At 36.7% G+C, this 21,697-nt stretch overlaps 2 protein-coding genes across 2 annotated transcripts; both read right to left on the reverse strand.

Annotated features, from left to right (window-relative positions):
* Positions 1 to 17,187: 17,187 nt before the first annotated feature.
* LOC113305880 lies at positions 17,188 to 17,967 on the reverse strand. The gene has a single exon (XM_026554872.1). The coding sequence runs from the start codon at positions 17,965 to 17,967 to the stop codon at positions 17,188 to 17,190; it is 780 nt and encodes a 259-aa protein (XP_026410657.1).
* A 2,405-nt stretch (positions 17,968 to 20,372) lies between these two features.
* On the reverse strand, positions 20,373 to 21,485 carry LOC113302915 (small heat shock protein, chloroplastic-like). Its single transcript, XM_026551881.1, has 2 exons — positions 21,147 to 21,485; positions 20,373 to 21,048 (listed from the first exon to the last, which is right to left on the reverse strand). Exons 1-2 carry the CDS (start codon positions 21,382 to 21,384, stop codon positions 20,618 to 20,620), a joined length of 669 nt encoding a protein of 222 aa, XP_026407666.1. The 5' UTR covers positions 21,385 to 21,485; the 3' UTR covers positions 20,373 to 20,617.
* Positions 21,486 to 21,697: the final 212 nt, after the last annotated feature.

The following is a 21,697-nucleotide window of genomic DNA, read 5'->3' on the forward strand; positions in this document are numbered from 1 at the left end:
CTCCCAAATTCACGCAGGTAATAATATAGTTTCCCGCCAAAATTGTGTTTGAACGATGAAGAAAAAGGGGGCCCCCCTATCCAGAGTAGGGGTGCCTTTAGAAGCTGCCTTAAGGGGTGTCCTGGGGGTGCCCCTTATCCAAACCGGGGGTTCGAATAACAAGTGTCCTCCGGGTGTTTTCCGACAACTTTTCGAGCCAATTTTTTCCAAAAATGTTTATAGGCCAAAAATATCTACAAATAAATAAAACACCATAATAAGTACAAAAACGAGCCCTAACAATATATAGAATCGAGACAAATCGGACACAAAAATGTGTCTATCACAAAACATTCGCAACTGCAATAAACTGTTACTAAGTTCCATTTTCGTAACTGTTCTCAGCTGTTGCGACCATCTAATTTTGCAACAGTTTCAAACAGTTGCGACTTTTTGACGTTGCAACAGTTCAGAACTGTTGCAACGGCAACGTAGCCATTGCGAAAATATTGCAACATCGACTTTTGCAACAGAGTTAAACTGTTGCGACCCCACTATGCAACTGCCACTTACCGTTGCTAATCACTAAATTTGGTGTAGTGATATTTTAAACATGTGCTAAACTCTTTATAGATGGAAAAATATAGCATTTACCCGAGAAATGATAGTTGAAAAGTAATACAGCTGAGACATGGAATAAGACTCAAGGTCAGACGTCGAAGACCTGAACTAGATGTCCAAGAATAGAGTGGCAAGCAACCAAGCACGACATAGACACAGAGTTAAACGCAGAAGCCTTGAGTCTTGGTGCAAGGCTAAGAAATTCAATGTTGTCAGCTGAGTGGAGGCCTGGAAAGCTGGGTAGTCATAACGAAGGGTTGTCCCAAGTCGATACAAGCGCAAGGAGGGAAATTATTAAATCATTTGTCACATGCTTAGTCATCTACATGTAATCATCATGTTCATATCATGTATAAATATCCAGAAAGGCTGATGATGTAAACAAGTTTATTCTGATCAATACAAACCATACTTCACAAAATTCTCTCTCATGTCTCTCTGATTCTGGTCAGAAAACCCTAACGCCACACCACCGAAGACCTGACTGGAAATCAGTGGTCAGAGTGATAATCAAGATTGTATTTCGAGATTAATGACGGCGATATGACACCATGAAGGTATGTATGACTGCTATTTCGACGTGTCTTCACTTTTGTTTCTTAATGTTCAAGTAATTTCCTTGATACTCAAGGTGACATCCAAAACCGAAATATTCCATAATATCTCTTTTTTCATACTCGGAATTTATATGTCCTTAATTAACTTTAATTTCCTAGTAGTTAAAGCATATTTGTAGAATATATATTAGTAAAGTATACCTGTGTGCTAGCTAGTATTGAGTTGTCATCCATGAGAGATTTAGGTATATTGGTTGGATAATGGTTGGAATTTAGTGAAAATCGAATTTGGTGTGCATGTCTTTATATATTTACGGTTATGGAAATTCCTTGGTGTCCAGAATACCTTGGTCATTATAAATAGTGAAGTTTGTTCTTCTTACAAACTAGTCCTGTAACACACCGAAGAAATCCCACTAATAATATTCTCGTAATACTCTCTCGAAGAGGAAAGTAATCTAATTAGGTGAAATCTCTTATGTGCGCCTCATTTAAAGACTTCTTTGGGATCAACAAGCTTTTAGTAGTTGATAGACGCATTTATGTGTCTATTTTGTTCTCAATGTTCTGTATTGTTAAACTCGATTAAGTACTTATTGTGTTATTTTGTGTTCTTGTAGGAAATTTTAGAGAAATAAGCCCTTGCGGAGAAATGGGCTCAAAAAGCAGTGTTTTACACCCCGGAGAAATGTACCGTAGGCACCCCAGAAATGCACCGGAAGCGTCCCAGAAATGTCCCGGAGGAACCCAGAAAAACTACTATTTCCACCCCAATTGATATTCGCACCCCAGCACTCTGGATAAGGGGCACCTTCTTCAACAATTTGAATTTGTGTTTTTGGCGGGAAATGAAGTTTTCAACTGGAAAAATTTTGATTGTCAAAATGAATGGGTTAGAGTGCGATTCAATCGCTGAAAATTGGCAGAAAGATGTGATTTGGCATAAGGAACAAAGTTTGGGTGGTGGTTTCGATCAAATTTGGCTGGAATACGTGTTTTGATTCTCGAGTTCAAAACAGGGCAAGCATGCACTGGAGGATGATAATCATGCGTCATGGAGAGTTATGGACGTGTTCTGATGATGTGGAATGGCTCGAGCATCACTTTGGGTCGTGAAGAATCGATTTGGAGCGTGGAGGGAGGAAGTTTACACAAGAAATTCCAAGTTTGGTAAGAAAATATTCGGAAAATATTGTTATTCACTGCCCGCATAATGAAGAATTATATTGGAGTTATTGGCGAGATTTGGAGCTGTTGTTGGGTATAAATAGGCTCTTTGGGACTACTAGAGAGGGGGTCGAGAGTCTGGGGGGCTGAGGAGAGCCAGAGAAGAAGAAATTCGAGTTTTCCCAAACTCGGTTTCTGCTGCTGCTGCTGCTGATGAATATGAAGAACACGAAGAACGGACTTGCATCAGCAGTCGTTTTTCAACAGTGAAATAGACTCACAGACGTGGGTCGTAGGTGTGGGTCTTAGAGCTACAGTAACAATAGCACTTCTTCTGTGTCGTTCATTTTGGACGCTTTCTGTGGGTCGCACATTCACTGTTTTATTATTTCATCTCCATTTTCATCCTTGTAAACACCCTTTGAGCAATAAATAAATACTTTGAGCGTGTTTTTATCATGATGAGCTAAACCCAACACTGGGACGACGGAGGAGGTCGAATTTCATCCATGTGGTAATTTCATTAATTCTTTTATTTACTTTTTGCACTAATTTTAATTGAATTAAGATTTTAAATTAATTACTTGTGATTTCATTTGATGGAGTATGCTTAGTCCTAGGGATTTTTGATATGCCATGCTTAAGAAATACAAGTAATATTTTATAAAATCTATCTTGGAAATAAACTAGAGTTAATATTTGTTTTGTTTTTGAACTATAATTGCTAGAATTAATTTCTGAACCATTTGAAGAAAAAAAAACGGCCGAATCTTTAGTCCCAGTACTCTTGCCCATATTTTTAATATTTTTTGTATATATTTATTAAATCTAAAAATTCCATTTCCTTCACAAGTCTGAAACGAATCCTAATTACTACATCCCACGAAAAATTATAAATCATTTTGGCGCCGCTGCCGGGGATTTGTGCTTAGGTAGAATTTTTAGGTTTTTATTATTTTTTTACTATTATTTGTTCCTTTTTACGTTTCTTTTTGTGTCTTTGATTTACAGGTTCGAAGTGGAATACTAAGGACTTGGGAACAAAAAGCTTAAAGCTAAAAGCTAAAAGAGAAGAAGAAAAAAAAGACATAATTTTTTTTTAGGATTTGTAAATAGGCTTTATTTTTCATAATTTTTGTAATTTTTGGACTTTTTATTTGGACTTTATTCTGGACAATTGGACTTTATTCTTTTTTTAACCCTACGGAAGGGTATTATTATTAAAAAAAAAAAAATTATATAAACTGTGTGCAGGGAAGGACGACGATTACTATATCGTCTCGGCCCCTCGGGTTCGTACATGACATAGGAGTCGTGGCCCGAGTCGACTTCAACGGTTCATCCCCCGTCTGGTACGGGAGGTAAGTCCATCGAAACACTCGCGAATCTCCTGTAAGCGAGTTACTGATTCCTTAAGGTGATTCATTGATTGAGGACGAATTTGGACTGTTTTTAAATTCCTAGTAAAGGGCAAGGCCTGGCCAATACAAGATAAGGGTTCGGATTTCATCACCGCTCCCTTCTTTCTCGCCTTAGGAAAACGAAATCTAACGCGAACCCAAGCTTAAAACTTGACTAGAACGAGACCGATAGGGTATCGCGCTTATCAGGAAAAAATTTCGAAGGATATTGGTTACTTTCTTAAGCACACCTTGAAGTTCATGATGGTTTCTGTGAGTTGAATGCGTGACTGCGCCGCCTTGTGATAGCGTTAAGGCCTTGGGTATCAAAGCTCCACTGAGCTTCCCTCGCCTCAATTCAACTTACTTTGACTCGGATTGATTCCAGAGGGGTTTGCTTAAATTGTAACGAGTTCCCCTTCGAGAGATAGAAGCAAGTCTAGAAACAATCTAAGTGGAGCCATCATGCTTGTTGTTTGCTAGATTTTATAGGTTTGATTTGGTCGAGTCAGCCTTGTTTGTGATTGTGTAGAATTCCCTTGCAATTAAGAATGCCGAACTGGTATGATAGAAGCAAATACAATGATTATCGTCCTGAATTTGAATATGGACATCATCCTTTTTATGACCATGTTGGGAATAGTGGTTGGCAACGCCATCCTTTGGAAGGATATGGGTCATACCCTGGTGAGCCCAATTACTATCCATACATGCATCAATCTTACGAGCAAGAAGATTATAGTACTAGTTCTTCGTCTCTAGAGGATACAATAAAACTACTGAAAAGTAGTCCTTTTTATGATCCCTCTGTTCCTATTCCTCCTTTAGAAGAGTCCCTCAGGGAGTTAGCTGAGTCGACGCGTAAGTTAGCTGAGATGAATAGTGTAATTATAAACGAAAGGACTACAATAATGAGTGAACTTTATATAGAGGAATCCCTCAAGTTGATGGCTGAGACGAACGAAAGACTTGCTCGAAATAATCTTACTTTCCAATATAGTGTTTCCAATAATACCCTTAAAATGAGGATAGTTATTTTCATAATCAAGATGACGAGGTTAGAATTGGTAACACTACTTGTTTTGATGAGGTTCGATCTTTTTCATGTTATTATGATGAGGATTGTGTTGATGGAGAATCATACTTATGTAGGAATAGTGATCAGGAAATGGTTACTCCAATTGAGCTTTACAATGATAATATTATTTTTAGTTCAAATCCAAATAATTTTAATAATTATTCACCTATTCAAAAGGATGAGGATTTGACTAGAGATACCCTCGTTTTAGACGATGTAGTATTTCATGTTTACAAAGCCGATAATGATTTAGAGGAACGAGTTTATTCTGAGAATAATGTTTTAGAGTCTATCTATTTAGAAACAATAGTCTTAGACGAATAAGATGAACTCGTAGAGATGAGTGACGATGAACCTGACTTAGAAGAATCAAATGACCATTTCCAGGAATCTGATGACCTAGAAATTAGGGAAGTTGTGACTAGTCTTTCTAGAGACACAGAAAACTCTAAGTTTGGGGGTGATTATCATTCTCCGTGTGCTTTAACTCTTAGAAAGTACCCTCCTGTAGGACTTGACATTTGTGCCTCAACCATCTTACAAGATTATCTTCATACACGTTTTCCCGAACCTAATGATGTCCATAAAGAAGCTCAGTTGTTAGAAACCCATCCTCTGGTTGATGTGGTTAACCCAGGCTATGATACCAAGATTGACTTTGTTTTCCCACCAAAAACTTTTCAACCAATTGTGGGAATTTTTGATTTTAAGATGTGTCGGTTATTAAGTTTTGAGACTAAACCTAATCACTTTAGGATATTTGGGTCGACACATTTTCTTAAGGAAGACCACCTCTTTCATTGTGGTCAGCTGTGTAAGTCAAATCTTATTGACTTAGAGGATCCTCAGTTATTTAGGTTATTATTGTGCGCTTCTAAGATCATATTTGAGTTTTTCCAGACTCTAGGACCTAATGATTCGGATCCCACCTATGAAGAAACGCAGCCAATGAAAATTTTCTATTTAGACCCTTTCATAGACTCTGAACCACAATTAGATATAAATTTCTTAATCAGGAAACTAAGTAAGGGCATGCTAGTCTTGTTCACTTTCTTGGTTCATTGCAGTTTCCTTTGGTCAGCTCTATTTAGTTTTGAAGACCCACAGTTATTTCGATTGTTATTTTATGGTTCGAGTTGACTAATCCTTTCCTAAGTCTGGATGAAGACTTTAAACTTAGCACTTCTTGGGAGGTATCCCATGCTCATGAAACACGGTAATATCTTTCCTTAACTCTTCCGCTTCAAATGGTAACAATTTCTCCTTGTTCATGCTTTTAGTTTCATCTTTAGAACATTGAGGACAATGTAAGATTTAAGTTTGGGGGTATGGGAGAAACTTTTTAGTTGCAATAAATAAACTCCAGAGCCTAGAAATTTATGCGTATTTAGGATGGCACTAACCAATCTAAGTGGATGGAAGCATCTTGGTTATAGGAGTTGAGGAACCAATCTGATTAGATGGAAACATCTATAGAGTCTATTCATAAAAGCACAGAGCTCAGGTGTTAGAAATAACATGATAGTTGCACCATATCTCGTTGAGTCCTTTTCACTTCTATTTTTTTGTTTTTAAACTATGTTTCTCTAAGTGATAGGTGGGGCCCACGATTCAAGTTGTTACCAATGCTAGGGTGAATAAGAGTGATTGAGATACCATGAAAAAAAAAAAAATTGAGACCAGACCATTTGACCAAAAGGAATAAATTCAATAAAGTCGACCACTGGTACCCTTGTATATGCCAGTTGTGTTGACCTAGAGTTAGGTTATCGACCACTGGTTCCCTTGTATATGCCAGTGTGTTAATATTAGTCAGACTAGTATCTCAATCCATTAGGATAGGTTCATTTTGGCGGAGGCCTTCAGACAGATATGGGAAACGCCGTTCACTTAGTAAACATCAAAACCATCTATGTTTTTCTATATCCATCTCTTAATCTTTCCATGTGATTAGTTTGACTCCGAATATGATGTTCGTAGTGCAACTGTCTGAGTAGAGCTCTGTCACTTATATATGAATTTTAGTATGCTTGAGTGCAAACTCGTGTACATCAATTGGAATTTCGCATCAGGGTACTTCTTCTTGTAGTCAATAAGTATGCCAACCAAGGAGATTCTTTAGTGCCTTCTAAGGTTCGTTGTAGATATCTAGGGTCTGGAGTATAAAGGTTTTGTGGGTACACCTCTGGTAAACCATCCGGAGACAACACTCCGCCACTAGGGCCACCTAGGGGTTCAAATGATTTTCCTTTCTAGAATAAATTTTCTCGAGGACTAGCAAATAATAAGTTTGGGGGTATTTGATAGACGTATTTATGTGTCTATTTTGTTCTCAATGTTCTGTATTGTTAAACTCGATTAAGTACTTATTGTGTTATTTTGTGTTCTTGTAGGAAATTTTAGAGAAATAAGCCCTTGCGGAGAAATGGGCTCAAAAAGCAGTGTTTTACACCCCAGAGAAATGTACCGTAGGCACCCCAGAAATGCACCGGAAGCGTCTCAGAAATGTCCCGAAGGAACCCAGAAAAATTACTATTTCCACCCCAATTGATATTCGCACCCCAGCACTCTGGATAAGGGGCACCTTCTTCAACAATTTGAATTTATGTTTTTGGCGGGAAATGAAGTTTTCAACTGGCAGAATTTTGATTGTCAAAATGAATGGGTTAGAGTGCGATTCAATCGCTGAAAATTGGCAGAAAGATGTGATTTGGCATAAGGAACAAAGTTTGGGTGGTGGTTTCGATCAAATTTGGATGGAATACGTGTTTTGATTCTCGAGTTCAAAACAGGGAAAGCATGCACTGGAGGATGATAATCACGCGTCATGGAGAGTTATGGACGTGTTCTGATGATGTGGAATGGCTCGAGCATCACTTTGGATCGTGAAGAATCGATTTGGAGCGTGGAGGGAGGAAGTTTACGCAAGAAATTCCAAGTTTGGTAAGAAAATATTCGGAAAATATTGTTATTCACTGCAATCATAATGAAGAATTATATTGGAGTTATTGGCGAGATTTGGAGTTGTTGTTGGGTATAAATAGGCTCTTTGGGTCTACTAGAGAGGGGGTCGAGAGTCTGGGGGGCTGAGAGAGCCAGAGAAGAAGAAATTCGAGTTTTCCCAAACTCGGTTTCTGCTGCTGTTGCTGCTGATGAATATGAAGAACACGAAGAACGGACCTGCATCAGCAGTCGTTTTTCAACAGTGAAATAGACTCACAGACGTGGGTCGTAGGTGTGGGTCTTAGAGCTACAGTAACAATAACACTTCTTCTGTGTCGTTCATTTTGGACGCTTTCTGTGGGTCGCACATTCACTGTTTTATTATTTCATCTCCATTTTCATCCTTGTAAACACCCTTTGAGCAATAAATAAATACTTTGAGCGTGTTTTTATCATGATGAGCTAAACCCAACACTGGGACGACGGAGGAGGTCGAATTTCATCCATGTGGTAATTTCATTAATTCTTTTATTTACTTTTTGCACTAATTTTAATTGAATTAAGATTTTAAATTAATTACTTGTGATTTCATTTGATGGAGTATGCTTAGTCCTAGGGATTTTTGATATGCCATGCTTAAGAAATACAAGTAATATTTTATAAAATCTATCTTGACAATAAACTAGAGTTAATATTTGTTTTGTTTTTGAACTATAATTGCTAGAATTAATTTCTGAACCATTTGAAGAAAAAAAAACGGCCGAATCTTTAGTCCCAGTACTCTTGCCCATATTGTTAATATTTTTTGTATATATTTATTAAATCTAGAAATTCCATTTCCTTCACAAGTCTGAAACGAATCATAATTACTACATCCCACGAAAAATCATAAATCAGTAGTATCGTTGGTGGGAAACTAAATAGTATTGTTATATTTAGTTTTCGATTATTGATTAAATTGACTAAAGGTAAAGTTGAATCTTGATTGCACCTAGTTTGTTTATTTTGTGATCCTTCTTTTTTGATATAAGGTCACTCGAACTAGATCAAGATTTAACTATTTCAAAACTGATCTTTATTGATTGAAAATCTGAAGATAGGACTTGTGATTATCCATTTTTAACAGACTCCGTTTGTGCGTGATCAATTATAAAGGAAATCAAGTTGTTTGTGCAGGTGCATTGAAGACTGAAGATTTGAAGACAATAAGATATTCTTATTGGTATTCTAATCTTTGTGATTATACTTCGTGCACACCTTGATTGACTGGGATTCGACAAATTTGATTATCTTTGATAGACTATTAACTCGTTGTATAGATCAACGATCTATCATTTGGTGGTTCTTTTCAGGATCCAAATATGATAGATTGTATACTAAGGTTTTATTGTTACGGTATCTAAACTGATACAAAGGAGTTAATATCTTTAAACGGGAGAGCCTTTGTATAACTCAGCAAATATCTCTGATTAACTTGTTGATCCGTGTGATTGATAGAGTGGTTATTGTTTTGGAATACGATCCAAATGAGTTGAGTGCTAGAAGTCTTCACAGCGGGTGAAGCAACTTAAGATAGTGAACTTTATCTTGGGATTCACGTGCGTAGACCATATTGGTAGAGGCACATGGATACTAAAGAAACTGAGTAACTTGGAGTTGGTTTACTTGGTCTCAACTATACGAAGTTGGTAGTAGTCTTTGTATAAAGGCTTAATTCAGATATTATTCAAAACTTGACTAGGTCCCGGGATTTTTCTGCATTTGCAGTTTCCTCGTTAACAAAACCTTGTTTGTGTTTTTATTTTACCTTTCGCATTATAATTATTATTTTATTATAGTAAAGTAACGCACTAAGTATGTTAATCCAATACTCGGGTTTGATGCTAATAGTCGGGTTCGGTTAGACATTTATTATATATAACCAGTGTTCCCTTGTTAAAAAATAATCTCCTTTATAGTACTTGTCTGAATTAGATTACACAAGGCGTGTCTTATATAGGTTTATACGAAAAGATTGAGGTGTTAGTATCCTCGTCATTTCAAAACCAATTCCATATATAGAATACTCCATAACAACAGTTGCATCCAGATATTGATGTCATTTTTCGTCCACTTGAAGCAATCATTCTAACGCTTTTCAAAAACAAATTATGTTTCATACCTTGACGTTGTTTGAATTATTTTGAAGTGTAACCAACTTCCTCAATTAAATAATCATTCATCATTCTTCCATCATGCCACACCCGATATCGATTAAGTCGTTCTTCTGCCAGCACTTTCGTAGGAATTGATCGAAGAATGACACGCCTAAGAGCATCTAATACCAATTTTTGAAACAATATACAATGTAATTAATCAACCTAAGATCAATTATTTCATTATTATAAATTGCATTGGAAGACATAGAATTAGAATTACTGTAACACTTTATTCATTTGCGAATAAATTGAAAGATGCCATAGAAACACCTTAAGTGAACGCCTTGAACATTAAAAACGGGCAAAAAGAAAAGAGGGTGAGGGGGATTAGGGTTTTGGTTGTTGGAATAAGAAGGAGAAATTAGAAATGAGTATGGAAACAAAACCGTTTCCTGTATACATTTATCACAAAAATGGCAACTGAGTTTCCGGTTAACACTATTTAGATGGAAACTTGGGTTTGTCCCTGTATAGCCATGCACCAGAGTGTCTGCTTTTCTGTTCTACCCCTTGGCTTAGTAGCTAACACCATGATACATACCAGCTGTAAGAAATAAATCCACCATATGAGACATAAGTTCGCATTTCCCAAACTGAAAGCTAAAACAGATGCTTTCTTATTTATAACTCATATGCGTAACTCATATATTACTTATATAATAATAATAAAAAGATCATTGATTAGATAAAAACTAATAACGTAACCTAAAATAATTTATAATTATATTTGATTTTTTACCGATTCAATTCAGTCACAAGCTTAGACGCTTTTTTTTTTACCGAAAACTTAGTTACTTTTCATTATTTATTTATTTTTGTCCCAACTGTGATGAACAAATATAAAAAGTGATATTTTTAGTTTTTTGATTCGGTCTATTTTTATGTGAAATGAAAAAGAAAAAATATCACATGAATTAGGGGTAGTATTTTTTTTCAAATTTATTGAGATATCTCCCTTTTCTTGAGCTGGTTTTTGTTAATAGCTAACCTCAATCGCCTTTTGATTTTGCAAAAAAAAATTGGGTAAATATTTTCTATTCAACTAGATAACAAAGAGCAAATTGACAATAGTGGCTCTTATTAGGATGTGGACCTTGAAAATATGTCAAGAAATCTAAACATGACTGGTCTTAAAGCCGAATGAACAAGCATCCTAATTTCATCTTAAAAGGGCGCAACTGAAACACTACGTTGTTAATGGATGATGAAGGATCACGAGGGTGATACTGAGACCCAAAGTGATCTCAAATACTGCTGTTTGTTACCAACATTGCTCTTGTTGATCCCTTTTTCACGTCTCACCGCCTGACGTAATTTCTGGATTGTAGACGGTAATCGATGAAAAAAATGTCACATTTTAGTCAATACCCGCTGACCAAAGTCACGCAGATTATATTCACGAACTACAAATAAGAAAACCCGAAATAAAAGCTACTAACTGGAATCGGCAGCCAAGACAGGAAAGACAGCAACTGGGGATGAGATTAGATCCACCTATCGACTAGAAACTTGCGGCAAGTCATGGGGCAAGCAAGATCAGATTATCGGCAGCTTATTGCTAAGGGGTATCCATAAGAGGCCAGCCTTCTTGGTTTTGTTATGCACCAGCAGCACCACGCTGAATGTTATGCAGGTATCTATAAGAGGCTAGCCCTCTTTGTTTTGTTATGCACCACGCTGAATATTGTGCACCACGCAGAACAGGTTGAATCGCTGTGCTACGCGGTGGATTGAAGCCTGAGGGCCAAATAAAATGTAACTATGGAATGTTCCCTAATTTGAGCCATCACAGAAATCAGCTTCTATTTCGAAAACAATGGAGTTCTATATAAACTCAAAACCCCGTAACACCATCATATTCATCATATTTTTCTTAATCTCTCTTCAAAGTCTTCTCCACACAAACCTCTTTCAAACTTTCAGTTCTTCGAATAGATTCTCAAGTTTGTGCAAAATTATTTGCTCTCTCAATGGCAGCAGCTGCATGTTTAGAAGTAGCACCAGTGGCATCAACTTTAAGCAGGTCTCTCGTTTACAGCCATTTCCTTCTTAATGAATACAAACAAGAAGAAGAAGCATTAAGAAATATTGAAGCCTGTAATGCAATGGTACCTGTCATCGACCACAGACATGATCATCAAGTACCGAGATATCTTATACCACACTTTCACGATGTTGGTCCATGGGAAATCAAGAAGGTGCCTAAAAAGAGTGATGTGGATCATTTGCATAGACTTCTCCTGCCTCATGACGCTGTTAACAAATACATCTTTTCATATTGGGATGAAACACTCGTGAACTGGTTGAAAGATGGCGGTTCTGTGGATGTTGAAGTAAGAGAATTTGATACTGGGAGGGTCCATAAACTAGTTTCTAAAAAATGGAGCAGCAACAATTCCTACGTATTTGTAGGAGGATGGAATCCGGAATTTGTTAGACCGATGAGTTTAGAAATTGGGGACGAGATTGGAATGTTCTGGAATCCAGAGTCTAAATTCTTTGTTTTCAAACTACTCAAGAGGCACTCTTAAACAGGGATATCTTTATTGAAGAAGGTTGTTACTGGGACGTCACATTCCATTAGAGAGACGTTATCTAATAGGACAAAAATGGGTCATTCATAAGTAATTTCGAAAATCCCTTATCTCAACTAATTTTGTAATGACCAAACAACCGTTATTAGTTAATTTTATTTTAATTTAATTAGATAAAGAGTATTACATTAACTAGTTTTAAGCCTAACAAGTTAGGCTCCAACAACATACTACTACATTAATTGAACAGATTGTCGTGCTAACCTACCAGCGAACTTCATGGGTAACCTAGTCAAGGAAGCCGAAACGGATGTGGGTGCTGAGATTGTGTCACAAGAGGGGCAAACTAACTCTACCTTCCATGTTAATTCCTGCAATATTACGTCATTGGGCGCTCGAACCTGGGACCTCCTAGAATGCATGAAACTTTGGGAAACGGGGATGACCAGCTGAGCTAGGTGCCCGTTTACTTGATAAATTAAATTAATTAGATAATAATTAAATTAACGAATTTTGTTATATACTTGATGAATTCTGGGACAAAATTTTTATGGGAAGAAAACCTAGAGAGTGTAACAATTAAACTACTAATTATATTGCAAAGAACTAAGTACTAATTAGTTGCTCAAGTATTAGTAGAGAGTAAGAGAGAGCTTTCTTATTAGCCTTTCTAGAAACGGGATAACAAAAATAAGCTACAACCCTCTAAGTATTTATAGTGATTCTAAACGAACTATCTAATGACACCCACTAGCTCAAGGTGTGAGTATCATATTAGTCTCATCATGCTAACAAACACACACCAGCTTTTGGTGTCTTCAAGACATGCACAAATGCACGCACCAGCTAGTGTAGTAGTGAATAAGGTGGTCTGGAACCTTATAGTCTCATGGTCTTAGTGAAACATATCCATGAGCGGATATCCACTAACTATATAATACTCCCCATTGGATATATATCATTTTCATAAATTTCCTCGTTAAAATCTTGTCAGGAAAAACTCAGAGAGAAAAATCCCGAACGAAGAAAAAAGAGTACAATACTAAAAAAATGGTTATGTACAAGTTGCCTCGTTAAAAACTTGACAAGGAAAAAACCCTTTAGGGGCGTAAAACCTTGGCGAAGGAAAAGAGTACAACGTGTTTAAATCCAAGATTAACTCCTCCTGATCAAAACTGCACAGAGTTTACTGCTTGTACAGATGCCGCATTCCGATTCCATAAGCTAGCTTTCTAAAGACTGTTGTCGGTAAAGACTTGGTGAATAAATCTTCATAATTTTCACACGACTGTATCTTCTGGATACATATCTCTTTATTTTTTTCTATGTGGTGAGAATAAAATAGCTTTGGTGAGATATGCTTTATTCGATCACCCTTGATGTAACCTTCTTTCATCTGTGAGATACATGTTGCATTATCGTCATAGATGATGGTTGGTACTTTCGTGACAGAAGGTAAATCACATGAACTTCGGAGATGGGTGATTAATGATCTTAGCCATACACATTCTTTGCTAGCTTCATGGAGAGCGATAATCTCGGAGTGGTTGGAGGAGGTAGCTGGAAAGCTCTGCTTACACGATCTCCAAGAAATTGCAGTACCACCATTTGTAAACACATATCCAATTTGAGAAATGGCTTTGTGTGGACCGGAAAGATAACTTGCATCTGTATATCCCATTAATTGCGAAGGATGGGATACATCCTTTGAGTAAAACAATCCCATGTCTGCAGTACCCTTAAGATATCGAAAGATATGTTTTACACCTGCCCAATGTCTCTTTGTTGGAGCAGAGCTGAATCTTGCTAACAATAGTGCACCAACTGCACTCAAATATAGTACTTATGGACCAAGAAGAATTTCATTTTCTTCCTTCGGACGAAAAGGGTCATTTTTAGTATCAAGAGATCTTACTACTATAGGAGTGCTAAGAGGATAAGCTTTATCCATATTGAAAAGTTTTGAAAGTTTCTTAGTATACATCTTCTGGTGAACAAGTATGCCACTCGGGTAGTGCTCGATCTGCAGGCCGAGACAAAACTTTGTTTGTCCAAGATCCTTAATCTCAAATTCTCCCTTTAAGCATTCAATTGCCTTTAGGAGTTCTTCAGGAGTTCCAACTAAGTTGATATCATCAACATATACATCTATAATAGCAAATCCTATTGTGGTCTTCTTTATAAAGACACATGGACAAATAGGATCATTTACATAACTCTTAGTTATCAAATATTCACTTAGACGATTATACCACATTCGTCCAGATTACTTTAATCCATATAAAGCTCTGTTAAGTTTAAGTGAATACATATGGCGCAGTTTGTTTTCAGACAATGTAAATCCTTCCGGGATTTTCATATGTATATATGTATCCAATTTTCCATACAGATATGTTGTAACCACATCCATCAAATGCATATCAAGTCCTTCAGATACTGCCATACTAATCAAGTATCAGAACGTAATAGCATCCATAACAGGGGAATATGTTTCTTCGTAGTCAATCCCAGGTTCTGCAAGAAACCTTGTGCTACAAGTCTCGCCTTATAGCGAATAACTTCATTTCTCTCATTACGTTTTCTTACGAACACCCATTTGCAACCAACTGGGTTCACATTTTTAGGTGTTAGGACTGCAGGTCCTAAACCATCACGGTTAGTGAGAGAGACTAATTATGCTTTAATGGCACCCTTCCATTTTAGCCAATCATGTCTTTCACGACATTTTTCTATAGATTGTGGCTCACAGTCATCTTTATCTATAGTAATCTCAATAGCTACTGTAAACGAAAATTTATCATCGACAAGAACTTTGTTACGATCCCACATTTCTTTCTTGCATGCAAAATTTATGGAAATTTCTTCATTTCCTGGTACCAGTTCCTTTTCAGGGGCATTTTCCTCAACTGGAGGTAGTAAGTTTGGAAATGAGGATCGTTCATTTATAGTCTCCTTTTGAGCACTATCTTTTGGTTGGATTTTCCTTTTTCTAGGAGCAGAATCTTTTGAACCAATGGGGATTCCACGCTTCAGGCGTACCTTAGACGACTCATTTGCTGGAACAGTCACGACCTGTCCAACTGGGACATTAGTACGTGCCGGGACATTTTTAGCTGGTATGTATGATTTAGTTACTCTTGCCGTATCAACAAATGCATCTGGCATTTGATCTGCAATGTTCTGAAGATGGATAATCTTATGCACTTCAATTTCTAATTGATTTGTGCGAAGGTCAAGATGAGACAGAGTAGGTACATACCAAGAAAGCTTACTCCGTTGTGGCGGCTTAAATTCCCCCCCTAATGGTGGGAAAATTGTCTCATCAAAATGACAATCAGAAAAACGGGCTGTGAATATATCACCCATTAAAGGCTCAAGATATCTAATAATAGATGGTGAGTCAAAACCAACATATATACCTTTTCTACGTTGCAGGACAAATTTGGTGCGTTGTGGAGGTGCAACGGGCACATATACACAACAACCAAAAACACGCAGATGTGAAACATCTGGTTGATGGCCCAAAATAAGCTGTAAGGGAGAGTATTGATGATTTGCAGTGGGTCGAAGTCGAACTAAGGCCGCAACATGTAGAATAGCGTGCCCCCATGCAGAAACGGGCAATTTCGTTCTCATTAACACGGGTCGAGCTATTAACTGCAAATGTTTAATAAATGATTCAGCTAAACCATTTTGTGTATGAACATGAGCTACAGGATGTTCAACATCAATACCAGCAGACAAGAAATATGCATCAAATGTTTGTGATGTAAATTCACCAGCTCCATCTAGCCGAATAGACTTTATAGGAAAATCTGGGAAATATGCACGCAACCTAATTACTTGGGCGAGAAGCCGAGTAAATGCAACATTTCTTGTGGATAAGAGACAAACATGTGACCATCTAGAAGATGCGTCAATTAGGACCATAAAATACTGAAAAGGTCCACACTGAGAGTGGATAGGTCCACATATGTCTCCATGGATCCTCTTAAGAAAAGTTGGCGATTCAAGAACAACTTTTGTTAATGACGGTTTGAGGATCAATTTTCCCATAGAGCAAGAAATACAATTTATATCCGTAGTTAACAAAAGCTTCTGGTTTATGACACTATAAGATTCAATAGCTTTGATTGTTGTAAGATACAACCCAGAAGAGATAGCTGCAATCTTCTCTGCAATACGTTTCTGGCGTGTGTCATATAATGTGATAGATAAGTAATCTGTATTATCTTCACTTATTATTTCTAAATGATATCCATTTCGGCGAATATCTTTGAAACTTAACAGATTTCTCAAAGATCTCGGAGAATACAAGGCATCACTAATTCTCAGTTCTGTACCTCCTGGTAAGATAATATTGGCTCTTCCGGAACCATCTATTAAATTTGTTTAACCAGAGATAGTGTTTACTTTTGCCTTATATCCCTTTAAATCATTAAAATATTTATCACTGCGTAATATTGTATTAGTCGTTCCGCTATCTACCAAACAAATATCTTCACCGTCAAGATTAATTTTTGATAGATTACTTCTGGAATCCATACCCTTCACAACAAATATAATACATGAACAACATAAATTTAATAAAACATACGTCATATATTAAACATGTAATTATACATACAAAATAGTACACAAACCAAAATACAACTTAGAGTACACACAACTATATCACAAAATACACAAGTTCACAACTAGTTTACAGAACTAGTTAAGTTCTTCATCATCTGACTTATTAAGAAAATCAGTTATATCCCACTTCTCTTCTTCTGACTTTGTAAGAAAGTCAAAGTCTAAGTGGGGAGAACTAGTACAAGCCTCATTGGTCTCTATAAGATTTGTCTCAATATCAACTGCAAGTCGCTTCAGGGATGCTTGATATAGATTAACAAGATGCTTGGCAGTACGACAGGTACGTGACCAATGACCAGTCATACCACAACGGTAACAAACATCTTCCTTGTTCTTTATAGGTTTGTCAAACGAATCTTTTCCTTTATCTGGCTTATGTTCTTTCTTTGGGGTGCAATCTTTCCACTCCTGGTGGTTTGGCTTAAACCGTGAATTATTATCTTGGTTCTTTTCATTATCACGACCACGTTTTCCTTTACCTTTATTATTACACCGTCCATTACCATTGGTAGAACTCGTTGTTGCATGTGTTGCAGGAACAGAAACAGAGCCCACTGGACGAGATTCATGATTTCTTAATAATAATTCGTTATTATGTTCTGCAACAAGCATACATGAAATCAACTCTGAGTATTTCTTAAAACGACGCTCTCGATATTGTTGCTGCAAGACAACACTCGAGACGTGGAAAGTGGTAAATGTTTTCTCGAGTAATTGTTCATCTGTTATATTTTCACCACACAATTTCAGCTGTGAAGTGATTTTAAACAATGCAGAATTATACTCAGAAATAGATTTAAAATCTTGCAAACGTAAATTTAACCAGTTATTTTTGGCTTTAGGCAGAATAACCATCTTCAGGTGGTCATATCTATCTTTCAAGCAACTCTACAGAACCTCAGGGTCCTTAACGGTTAGATATTCTGATCTCAACCCGTCATGGATATGATGACGAAGAAAAATTAAAGCCAATGCTCTATCCTGCTGGGATGCAACATTTCCCGCTTTAATCGTGTGGGCAAGATTCTTGGCTTGGAGATATAACTCCGCATCCAAAACTCATGAAATATAGTTGTTACCAGAAATATCTTAAGCTACAAAGTCTAGTTTAGTTAAATTCGACGACATAACGATAATATAATAATTAAAATTACCTTTGCTTCCAAAATTTTTGGCATCACCTATCAAAACCAATAATAAATCAAAACTCGAATAAAATAAAGCTAACTCGTCGTTGATAACGTGTAATAATTAAACTACTAATTATATTGCAAAGAACTAAGTACTAATTAATTGCTCAAGTATTAGTAGAGAGTAAGAGAGAGCTTTCTTATTAGCCTTTCTAGAAACGGGATAACAAAAATAAGCTACAAACCGTTGAGTATTTATAGTGATTCTAAATGAACTATCTAATGACACCCACTAGCTCAAGGTGTGAGTATCATATTAGTCTCATCATGCTAACAAACACACACCAGCTTTTGGTGTCTTCAAGACATGCACAAATGCACGCACCAGCTAGTGTAGTAGTGAATAAGGTGGTCTGGAACCTTATAGTCTCGTGGTCTTAGTGAAACATATCCACGAGTGGATATCCACTAACTATATAATAGAGAAGAAAAAAATTTAGATTTTTCCACTTCCTCCTCATGTTACGGTTGGGTTGAAGCTTCGTTCCCAACCGTAATCTGTACTTGCGGTTAGGTTTGGATCAATGTAGTCAATATCGGATACCGGTTTGTCTCGGCTGAGGACTGGTACACTGGTACAACATTGTATCGGGGAGATCTCGGTTTCAAATATCGGGGAGATATCGGTTCTAAATTTATATCTATAATTTATATTGTTTCACACAAAATTATACAACATTAAAATGCATCAATTTTAGAAAAACAAACAAGTTCATTCAAAACATAAGAGTCGTCGTATGAAGTTCAAATTGGAAAAATTGGAGAATTCACAGTTGGTTTGATAGTTTCATACAGAAAGAACACACATAAATTGATTAGATCTAACAAGAATGGAACTATCAATTAAGATGGAGAAACTAATTTGTTAATGATGAAAACCATTTTATCAAGATGTATCAAGATTTAACAAATAATTCATCAAAGAATAATTAGATACAAATCACAGCAAAAGAAGAAATTAACTATCAAAACCCTAACCTCTTGTTAACAGATCGACCATCAATTGAATCTCGCCATTGACATTAAGAAGAAGAAAAAAACGGATGCCAAGAAGGGTTTCTGAAGATTTTTCTGCCAAAAATTTCGATGAGATTTAGGGATTTTATCCTTCCCTTCACTTAAAATTCCTAAATTGACCTGACGTTCACAAAACAATTCCGAAACTGTCCCATATCGGGAAAACCGGACTGTATCGTTTCGTATATATCGGCCGATATTATCGGCTAAATATCGTACCGCGATATTTGTGTTTTCGTTTCGCTCTAACACCGGTACACGAAATTCCGCCGATATTTCGGCCGGTACAAGCGAAATTGACTACACAGGTTTGGATAAACCTGGACGTAACTCGATACGGTTGGAAAAATTAGTCAATAAACAGGCCGTAAAATCAACTTCTACAGTTGGATTAATCCAAATCTGGACGTAAAATTTAGTGTTGAATTAATTCAAACCTGGCCGTAAATTCTTCATAAACTAAAGTTACGGCTAGAAAAGCAGTACCGAACCTAGATGTAACACTAACAGAAACGTACTAGAACCCTAATTTTATCTCAATTTCATTCAATCTAATCTATTTTAAGTACAAAAACGAGTAAATAAAGATGGGTTTGTTCGATTATTACCTAACATACACCATGGATTGTTGTTGAGTTTGAAATCTTCATTCTGAATCGGTTGTTGTTGAATTAGAATAAAAAAGATTAGGTTTTTAAGTTTTTATTTTAGTTAAAGAGTAATCTAGACATTTGTGTTAGGATATCCCATAACCATTCTTTTGGACATTAAAAATCCAAGTAAAGCTCCTCTATTGGAGTGTAAGGCCCCTATATAGCCTTCTTATTCGATTTATACTCAATTTGTTAATTTTTTATTCAATTTGTCTCAATTTGTTAATTTTTGAATGTTTTAGTGAGATTTATTTAGACTTTCATATTACTATGTTATTAATTTTCTTTGATAATTGCATACAAGTGTTATGATTTTCCCGTATATGATATAAATCAACTATACTTGCGCACATGAGCATACCAAATCTAGCCCTCCAAGCCCCCTTGCGTAAAAACAAGCTGCAAACTTGCATCTCATATATGGCTGAGCAAATTCCCTTGTTCACCAGTAAGCCTAAATGTAACTATTGGCAAATCAAAATTTTCTTCTAAAGATCACAATCTCAAAAAAAGGAAAAAGGAAAAAAAAAAACAATATAAAGCTAAATCCCAAAACTCAGAAATTCTTCTACATCCACCATGAAAGTTCAGAAATTCTTGAAGCAAAGCACAAGGAGATATAAATTAACATCAATTCCTAACTCTCTACTCGACATTGACGTGATGAACATTCCTCTTTTCTTCTTCTTTAACTTTAGGGACAGAAACTCTAAGAACACCATTCTTCATCTCAGCCTTGACTTGATCCAACTTGTAATGTTCCTGTGGAAGTTCAATTCTGCTGCTATACTTTCTTACATTCTCAGCATCATCATCCCCGTCTTCTTTCTCTCCTTCTCCTTTGATTGTAAGTGTGTTCTGTTCAACAGAGACTTTGACATTCTCCTTACCAAGTCCAGGCATCTCAATCTTCAAATGCAGAGCATCTTCAGCTTCTTTCACATTCCATCCTCTTCTTAGCCCACTTGTTCCTCTTGAAACACTAGGCTTCACAAATGGGTTCTTCATCACATTATCCAACATCCCATACAACGAGCCTAAATCATAATCTCTTGTAGAAAATGGATCAAAAGCATCTGAAATCAAAACCCATTTCGGGAAACAATAAGTAATGCTCCAATCCCACAACAACAACAACAACAACAAAGATAAATCAGAAATTAAGAAAGATTACCTGAGAGCAGATTTGGGGAATAGAAACGTCGACGAGAGAAAGGATCAGGGGATCTACGATCAACATCCATGGCATGTTCATCTTCACCGTGGTCACGAATCATCTCTGCAGAAGCATTGCTATTGAATGATCGAGAAAAGGAATGAGCTGGATTGACTGAAACAGAGGAAGATCGGAAAAGAGTTTTCACAAGGTTAGGAGCTTGAGCAGCTCTTCTCAATGCAAGTGATGAAGCCATTAGAAAGAAAAAACAACAATTGGAGATTTCTGTGAAGTTTGCAAGGGTTTGAGATTAGGGTTTTGTCGTAGTGAGAAAGAAAATGGGGGTTAAGGTATATAAAGGAGTGAAGAGTGAGGAGAAATCCGGGGTTATGGAATGTTTTAGACAAGAAAATTTTCGTGAGCAAAAAGTCAGGAACATTCTAGAGACACTCTGGAGATGCCAAGAACATTCTGGAGTGAGCGTAGGATGATTTTTGATAACCCAATCTACAATGTGGTGAACGAGACCTTCTTTCCCTATGTCGGTGAGAAAGATTCGACTTTCACCT

The sequence above is a fragment of the Papaver somniferum genome, chromosome 8, assembly GCF_003573695.1.
Source record: "Papaver somniferum cultivar HN1 chromosome 8, ASM357369v1, whole genome shotgun sequence".
Taxonomy (NCBI): Eukaryota; Viridiplantae; Streptophyta; class Magnoliopsida; order Ranunculales; family Papaveraceae; genus Papaver; species Papaver somniferum.

Excerpts from the sequence above, each read along its gene's own strand:
- LOC113302915 (XM_026551881.1), bottom strand. The coding sequence starts at position 21,384 with ATGGCTTCATCACTTGCATTGAGAAGAGCTGCTCAAGCTCCTAACCTT. Across the intron at positions 21,049-21,146 it reads TTCCCCAAATCTGCTCTCAG|ATGCTTTTGATCCATTTTCT; the intron begins GTAATCTTTCTT and ends TTTTGATTTCAG.
- LOC113305880 (XM_026554872.1), bottom strand. The coding sequence starts at position 17,967 with ATGGTTATTCTGCCTAAAGCCAAAAATAACTGGTTAAATTTACGTTTG.